Source organism: Ruditapes philippinarum, unplaced genomic scaffold, assembly GCF_026571515.1.
Source record: "Ruditapes philippinarum isolate M1 unplaced genomic scaffold, ASM2657151v2 ctg527_1_1_1_1, whole genome shotgun sequence".
NCBI classification, from domain to species: Eukaryota; Metazoa; Mollusca; class Bivalvia; order Venerida; family Veneridae; genus Ruditapes; species Ruditapes philippinarum.
This window is the reverse complement of record NW_026865278.1, coordinates 141646-150664: the sequence shown is the minus strand read 5'-3', so window position 1 is coordinate 150664 and position 9019 is coordinate 141646. Positions and strand designations below refer to the sequence as shown.

Sequence of the window (9019 nt, the reverse complement as noted above, 5' to 3'; positions counted from 1 at the left end):
CTTATTCAAATTAGATGGACTAAAACCATCTCTATATATGATATAATGATAGTTACTTTAAATACTTAATTGAACTGATAAATTTGTGGATTTATGTATACAACTTTGTGACAAAGTAGACAAAGTCAGTCTCCAAAAAAAAAAAATTGTGAACTTTGAATTTTATAATTGTTGACGTTCAATAAAAATGCTTCATTATCAACACACAGACGTCATATAAAAATGAAAATCTTTGAGATATTTCATCTCATCTATATAAATGTAACTACTCTGATGTTGTATCATATACACTATCATAATTGGATAGAAATAAATGGTAAAAATGAAAGTAACTTTGTAACAATTTATTTATGTTTCCTGCGGGTGAAAACTTGTTATACAAAATAAATCAAATTAACCAACGATTCCCGCGAGTGTTGATGGGATAAGCACGTGCGAAATCACGTGCACAACGCCATTTTCAGCTTCAATGTCCTGTATAACAACATGGGCTAGTTTGTTCAGGAGAGGTTCACCAGTGTCTGAAATAGAAAGGAGGACTTGCATAAATAATGTGAAATTGATATATAAATCATATAGCAAGCAGTGAAGTTTAGTTTTACTTATTTATTTTGCCCAATGAGAAAAATGAAATGCTCGCCACCGCTCCCCTTGTGCAAGCAGTGTTCGAGTTCAAACTATGAAAACTTCTATCCCTTATGCAAATTCAGACTTAAATACATTTATGTTTGTGTTCAGAAACAACAATGTTTATTTATAAAAAAAACGTGTATGTAACATAAACGCCGCACCAAGTCAAAATTTGAAGTCAATATAAGAAATATGAAATATTTTGTGAACAAGTAAAGTTTCCAACACAAAAAGTATATTAACTTGTAGAGTGCCAAAGAAAAGCAACACTTTCCTATGTCACCAGATTAAAAAGCCTTGCCAGTCTGCACAGCCAAGCAATCTGAACAGATTTCATAATGTTGCTAGCCAAATTTTGATTTTAAGTTTACATACTTGCATCATGAGTGAGAGTGATCGTGTGTCCGGTATGTAACGTCGACACAGTACCATCTTTAGACAAGCTTGCAGCATGAAGTGTACCGTCATGAATGTGATAATCAATGACATCTGAAAGTTTGATACATTACACATGAATATGCTTATGAATGACACATAAAAGTTTGATACATCATTTTCAATTACATCTGAATGTTTTACACATAAATCGTAAATTGGATGGCCAATAACATCTGAAGAATAAATGCATAGTTCATGAAAATACATAGAGGATATTCAAGTTTTTTCTATAAATACATGATTTATTTTCATCGAGTGGTATGAAAATAAATATTTCATGAGTGGCGGTAGCCACGAGTGAAATATGGTAATTTTCATACCACAAGATGAAAATAAATCATGTATTTATAGAAAAAACTTGAATTTTCTGTTTATTATATACATTTTTATCTTTTTTGACATTAAAATTTGAAAGACTTTCCCTTAAATTTTGTGTACTGGCAAAATTGAAAAGAAAGTAGTCCGGCAAGACACCAGTGAAAATACGGAAAATATGTTTCACTGCAGTGAAAAATAAATTTTAACAGTGAAAATACGGAAAATGAAAATACGCATTTTATTTCATCAATATTTCTCAATATTTCATTAATAAGTATATAATAAACGTGCTTATAAATTATATCTGAAGGTTCTTAACTGAAGCAATGAATGTACATGTAATAGTAATATCGGAATATTTTGATACATCAGTCATGAATTTACATCAAATGACATCTGAAGAAAAAATAGTACATAATAAGTCATCAATGGCCTCTGAATGTTTGTTACATAAGTCATGTCTGTGGTACTTAATGACATCTGAAACTTCAGAGAAAGCAACATTTGAAAGTTTGATACAATGGTCATACATATATTCGTCAGTATATTACATTGAACGCGAGAATATGCTGCTTATTTGGAATGTACAAGAATGGTTTTACTTACATCTTCCGTAGGTAGTACTTGATGCAATGGTGTTCAGAAGCTGTTTAGGCAAACTCTCAAAAGCAGAATTCATGGGTGCAAACACAGTGTAACGTTTAGTACTAGCTGAAATGTATGTTATATTTGTTAGATTGTTAAATCGGTTACAATGCATCTAAGTAGGTTTGCTGTTTAGCCACAATCAAACAATTCCGTTGTTATTTTTAACATAACTATGTTCTGTTGCTAATATATCTTTGCTGTATTTTTTTTTGTATTTACAATGTATATGAAAAAAGGAGCCTTTTAAAAGAATTTCAACGACTTTAATTTCATAACTCCCAAGCTGCATTATATGAGTATAAATTTTCATTCTTTGAAAGTTTATTGGTGAAATGCATCTTTTTTATTAGTTGACAAATATTTCAAGAATACGTAGAAGCAAAAGTGAACAGTACTTACAAATTGTTTTGAATAATGAGTCAAGACGAGCGTGTTGAGCAACATTAGCAAACTGTGTCAGGTTGTAGTCAGGGTTGTTCAGAATGTCCCAAATAGTTCCCTCGGGCACATTAAGTACCTCGTCAATAAGATAGATAACACCATTGGACGCTTGGATCTCCTCTACTACAGCCAGTGCCTGGTTAAAGTAGTGCTTCTGAAAGCAGATGACATATCAAATTAAACAAAAACAAAGATAGTCTAGTCTTCAATAAGCACGTGACTATGCTTGGTCTGTGATCATATGAACACAATAATAAGAAAATTTTTTCCACAACTTTAAGATTGTATTCCAAATTGAATGTTATAAGATTTATATATAGATTACCGGTATTAACTTATTTAGTACTGTACCTATCTAAAGAGAAAAAAAACAAAATCTTTAAATGGTTCGGTCTTTTCACCTGATAAAGAAATAAAATTGAAGTTTAATTAAAAACTCACCCCGGCGCTGCTGTATATTCTAATGGTGTGGTTGTTAAGACTTTTAAGACGCTCGCCTGTTCTTAAATCCCAGCTGAAGATTTCTCCATTGACGACATGGTATAACAAAACGTTTTTCAATGCATCTACATCGCTACCTAATGCTTGGAGATCTGCAGCAGGTACTTTGGCAATCGCAGCGTTCGTTGGTGCAAAGATTGTGAATGGTCCTATAAGAAATGCAAAAAGAAGAATTATTTTCCTTATTACCTTTGATAAGTCAAATATAATACCAGATAATAAAATGGGTGATTCTTTCACATTTCAACGAAATAATTACCTATTTTTAAATAGTTTCCTTGTCTGATTTTATGTCATATCAATTTTGATGACTTGATGTAAGAGGTGTACTTTAAAATCGTATCTACTAAATGACTTTTGCTTTGGTTTTAAATAATATACGAAATAGTGTGAGAAAAATGCATGTTTAGGTATAGAAAAAAATCCTTACCTTTAGTTTTAAGTGTGTCTGTAAGACCTGCTTGATCAATAAGACCTACTAAAGTTGAAGCATTGTTTGCTGTTAGCGTATCTATAATATTTGGAAGTGCTACAGTAAACGCCAAAGCGTTCACAAAAACAATTAGTGTTTTGAGTCCGACCATATTAATTTCGTTCTTCTAAGCGATCAAAAATTATAAGTGAGATAGTTAAGGAAATTTTACACTCGTTTATCTGTATTGAAAGCGAAGAGATAAGAAAGCTTCGTCAGAAATTATAAAACGTGATAGAATGGCACGTATATCAAGGTTTCTCTAGGCACACTGAAGGGAAACCAAATTTTAAGGCATAAGACAATTAACAATATAAAACGAGACACCGTCAAACAGTAGGCTATTTCATAAGAAAATCCCTGTCGTGACCCTTTTTTCAATTTTTGCGGTAGGACAAATTTTATTTCTTATCTACTGCACATTTAAGTTAGCCTTTCTTACATCACTGTTTTCCATTTTCAGATATATTGCATAGATAAGAGTATTAGTCTAGTACATCGTTTTAAAAGTTCACTAGTTATTAAATTTCATATTGTAAAGGAAGAGCCAAGAAAGATGGCGAAATTATTTATTCTTTTTGCTTGTGTAGCTGGAGCACTGTCTGCAACAGTTGTTGATGTTTTGAAGACAAGAAGGGAGCCCACATTGTTGAGCCTTATACAGGCAGCTGGTCTGGAGCAAGCACTTTCCGGAGATGGTATGTCGCTTAATTAAACCGTAACGCAATGATCATGATGATTTTTAGCCACGTCATGTAAAAACCAACGTAATGCGTTTGCGAACAAGCATGGATCCAGACCAGCCTGCTCATCCGCGCAGTCTGATCAGGATCCATGCTGTTCGCTATCAGTTTCTCTACTTGTTATAGGGTTTGTTAACACCAGTTGTCACATATGTGTCATAATATGTTCTGTAGTATGACAATTCAGACCTAACTAAATATGCTCCAGATTTTTATTCTTACTTGTTGAGGACGTTAAACTTTTAAATCTAGCTAGAAATCGAGGTAGAACTTACTTTATGTCACTTAATTGTTCGATGACATGTTACTTATAAAAAGCTTTTATTCCAAAAACCTTGAAAAACTGTATACTTTCCAAAGTCCAAAATGTAATGCAGTAAATGTGTAGTCAAAATATATTTCTAGGACATTCCCGAAGTCTATTCTCTACGTAACAAAAACAGCTTAAAGCCCGTCTAGCACTGTTACCAGCAATGCTTGTTGTATGATAATTTGATCACATACAAAGTAATACTGGTTATATAGATACTTAGATTTTGTAATTACAATATAAACAGTCCTAAACATCAGCAACATAGAACACCTGTGTTTGAAGCCATCTGCCGCAATAAGAGTAAAACATAACAAAAAATCGTTAGTTCAAAAGTTTAAATCACATACAAAGAGATAGAGTACGTCGATAACAAAAAATGATGTGAATATATAATTATATAGATATGGTAACATGCTGATTTAATTGGAATTTACATCGACTTTCATTATTAATTTACAAAAAGAAAATAGCCAACACTTAAACGAATTCGCCTGACCTATATTTTGAATGTTGAATAGCATTTTCTTATGAATTTCAGGCCCATTTACCATTTTTGCACCAAGTGAAACAGCTTTCCGCAGACTGGGGACGAGCACATTGGATGCGTTGAAGAATGATCCCGCCAAACTGGCTGAAATTCTCAAATATCATGTAGTCCCTGGCATTTATTCCTCCGGTAATTTGACAGTTAACGAAATGATGTTAGACAGCTTGAATCAACAAAAGATTCGGGTCAATTACTACATGTACAACAAGGTATTGATATTTTATATCCCTATGTATACACATATATGTATATACACATTCCCTAGCTAGCACCTAGAACTCGTCAGACTGTGTTTGTTTGTTTCATTTTACGCCTTTTCCCAACAGTATTTCGGTCATACAGGCGAGTAGTTTCCTAACCATCGTTCCTGGAGAGTTACACCAGTACTAGATTACCTACCTCCGCGCTAAACTACCAAAGCAGCTCCCGGGAATCGGACCCACGCCAGAGAGGTAACTGGATTAGAAGTCATCGACTCTAACTCATCAGACATTATAAGATAGACATGCAATATATCTCAAAATATCTCTATTCCAAAACAGGCCTAGTACAAAATTGTGTTTTCTTATTGCATTATATAACGTAGATGGGAAGACCAACCAAGTATTCCCATAATGTAGTCAGTTCTTAATGGATGGACTCTTACACTCTATCTGCATATCCTTTGGCACAAATTCCGTGATACAAATTATCCATAATAGCATTTAACTGTACTTAAATCTTTGACTGCGCTAAATATTTTACCAGAATGCTGCACGTTTTCAAAGTCGATTTCCATTAGATAATTGTTATGTTTAAAGTTTAATGATATTGCCTATTGGTTATTGAATATTCATTGCTGTTACCTTTGTAACATCGATTTCATTGGATAATCGTGATATTTATATTATCGTAATTCAAATTATCTATAAAGTCATTATGCAGACTTTTGAAAGGTTGGGTTGGTTATAACAGTGAACGGTTGATTGCATATAACTTAGGATTATCGACCATAAAATAGGCCACATAAAATGGCTAGGGTTTTTGTTATTTTCGCGTCGACCGCGTTGAAAAAAATAAACAAAACAATTTGTCTGATACTATCCATTTTCTTACAATGATGCAATTCCACCATAATTATTATTGAGACTGGGCATCCTATGGAAACAGGTGATAAATTGTAAAATATTCCATATTATTTGTTACTCACAAAACATTGTTACAACTTTTTGATTCTGTTATAAATATGTTATCTAAAACTAGTTGAGATTTGAACATAAAATCTCTCTACGTAGGTTACATTAAGGTCGCTGTTCATTACGGTTTTTCCAACTCTAAAACAAAAGCAAACAAATTATGTTTTTACCCTATTTCTAGCACATAGCAGTTGATGGTGCACGTGTTATAAGTGCCAACTTCAAGGCCAGCAATGGTATCGTTCATATCATAGATCACGTGATGATGCCACCAAGTGGAACCATTGCTGATATTCTAGCATCAAACCCAGACCTTTCAACACTTAAAGCCGCAGTTGATGCCGCCGGACTTACCAGTGCCTTAGCCGGTGAGTGCCATATTTTATTTACTGACGTATATATATAAAATAGCCGGTTTAAAATAAACGTATATAAAATGGCCGGTTTAAAATAAGTGACCATGGTTAACTTTATAGTCATGAAATGATTTTGCAACATTGTGCTTATATGACATGGATTTAGTTAGAATCAGTAATTGTAGTAATTGTTTTAATATCAAATTACTTCAGGGTAAATTTAGCTTCGCATGAACTTGTATTGCCAAATTCTGATGACATAAATTCACTAAAAATGAATACAAAAGCTCAGTTGGCCCGTACAAATCGAAATTGTTACACAAGCGAATAGTTCAACCAAGTCTACCATGGGTGCTATATTCGGATGAATATGACGTATTGTTGCTACATGCACACTAAATCAACTATGTTGCACGCTAGAAGTGGACAGAAAAACAAGATATACTATTTATTCGAAAGTTAAACTGCATCTGTTTACAATTGCGTCAGAACTATTTTCCTATCTTATTTTGATTCCAGACGGACCGTACACACTGTTTGCACCTAAAAACTCAGCATTTGATCGTCTTGGAAACGACACCGTACAGGCACTTCTCGGAAATACAGACCTTCTGCAATGTAAATAAAACTTTTAATAGTATATCTCATAATAAAATGGATAATATATTATGGTAGGGTACCAAAGGTAGGTTCATTTATGATCCATTTTATAATGTTATAAAAACAACAACAACAACAAAAGTCAAAAATATTTAGTATTATAATTATTATAGTGTTGACCATTTCTCATCGTGTCCTATGATTTTGGCATGTATATACCTAGTAATATTAGTCCAACTTAATTGATTTCAAATGTTAAAAAGGCTGTCACGGCATTCTAGATAGATCACACACCACAATTAAGTTTAATACATTAGCAATTTTATCTTCGTACATGTCTGTATTTTTGTGTTTTACTGCAATATATATATATATATCAAAACTACTGAAATAGATTCTTTTCGTGGCGTTTATTCTTTTATTCCTTATACTGATTTGATACTGTCTCAATAATAAGAAAGAAGACAGTGAGCTAACAGTCGTTTATGTCTTAACGAGCTTTACTATGATTACTGCGCGTAGAGATAATAACAGTTCTGAATTGAATCTAGTAATCTATTAGTTTTGCATTTTTCTTACCATTTCAGCAATTCTTCTGTACCATGTGGTACATGGAACTCTGTATAGTACTGGCATGCACTCTGGAGCTCTGCATACATTAGAAGCTGTAGACAGTGAAAGACTTGTTGCTTCTTTTGGAGGTATAGACATTCTTATCTAATAAGTCGTCTCAATTCAAAGAAGTTTAGGTTTTCTTTTCAAGCAAGAAATTAATATTAGATACAATTTCATCTTTAATTTTGTTTTGACAAGACTAGCATTTGTGTGTGGTACAATGTTTTAAAATCGCCAAGGTTGAACTTTGAAATAAAAATACTAATTAAAGTTATGAAATGACAGTTAACCGTATGTAGTTAGTACCTTGACAATCAAAACAATTGAATGATAATGTATTTTTGGAAAATAAGATATGGAGCAGATTATAAAAATAAATAAAATTACGAATGTTACATTTTTTTCAGGTTATCAGGTTAGTGTCGATGGTGCACGTGTGACTTCAAAAGATATCAGTGCGACAAATGGAGTCATCCACATTATAGATCACGTGCTCCTCCCAAGCTCATTGAAACCTGCAATTGCTAATTTAATGAACCCATAATTGAATAAATTTGTTAAAATTCGTTGTTATTTTGTTCTATCATTTTATTGCTCTGCCTTTGCGATTACACTGAAATTGCGTTCCTATACAAATATCTATCACGAGAGTTTTAATAGATGTATCTTAAAAGACATAGGCCTCCTTAAGTTATACTAGAGGTATCAATAAATAAAGCTCCCGGAATTTTATATGAAAGAGGTATCATTCAAATTTAGAACCCCTAACTTACGATTTGACTTCAAAGAAATTAAACTAGAGAAATTTGTAATTAGATTTTAAGAAAAGAAAAAATATTCAAATTCAAAGGAATAATTTACATGTTAAGGGATGGATCGAAGCAATGCTTGTGCATACTAGCTCACTTGGAGATAAATATCATTACTTATATAATTGCCAATTCTTGATACTGAAAAAAGAAAATATATTACTAGAGAGTATATAGTACTAATGTCAATTCAATCAAGTTTTCTATGTTATTGAATAGCACAGATAGGAGTATACTGTTAAAACTTGCAGTATTCTATAGTGGCTGATTTGGTACACTGCGCGTTGCGTTGTCGACAAACGTCGCGTTGTTGTGCGGCGCGTTGTCGCGATGTTGCCCGGTCGCTTGGCTTATAAGCCAATCCTTCGATTTGAACCAAGCGACAATGCGACATCGCGACAACACGCCGCACG

The 9019-nt window shown here is 33.1% G+C and overlaps 2 protein-coding genes across 2 annotated transcripts; one reads left to right on the top strand and one right to left on the bottom strand.

Annotated features, from left to right (window-relative positions):
- Positions 1-329: 329 nt before the first annotated feature.
- LOC132728498 (periostin-like) lies at positions 330-3644 on the bottom strand. Its single transcript, XM_060714137.1, has 6 exons — positions 3407-3644; positions 2917-3125; positions 2434-2629; positions 1993-2097; positions 1006-1119; positions 330-521 (listed from the first exon to the last, which is right to left on the bottom strand). The coding sequence occupies exons 1-6, from the start codon at positions 3558-3560 to the stop codon at positions 394-396; spliced, it is 906 nt and encodes a 301-aa protein (XP_060570120.1). The 5' UTR covers positions 3561-3644; the 3' UTR covers positions 330-393.
- Positions 3645-3914: 270 nt separating this feature from the next.
- LOC132728499 (transforming growth factor-beta-induced protein ig-h3-like) lies at positions 3915-8363 on the top strand. Its single transcript, XM_060714138.1, has 6 exons — positions 3915-4146; positions 5043-5260; positions 6408-6594; positions 7102-7200; positions 7770-7883; positions 8205-8363. Exons 1-6 carry the CDS (start codon positions 4005-4007, stop codon positions 8339-8341), a joined length of 897 nt encoding a protein of 298 aa, XP_060570121.1. The 5' UTR covers positions 3915-4004; the 3' UTR covers positions 8342-8363.
- The last annotated feature ends 656 nt before the right edge of the window (positions 8364-9019 follow it).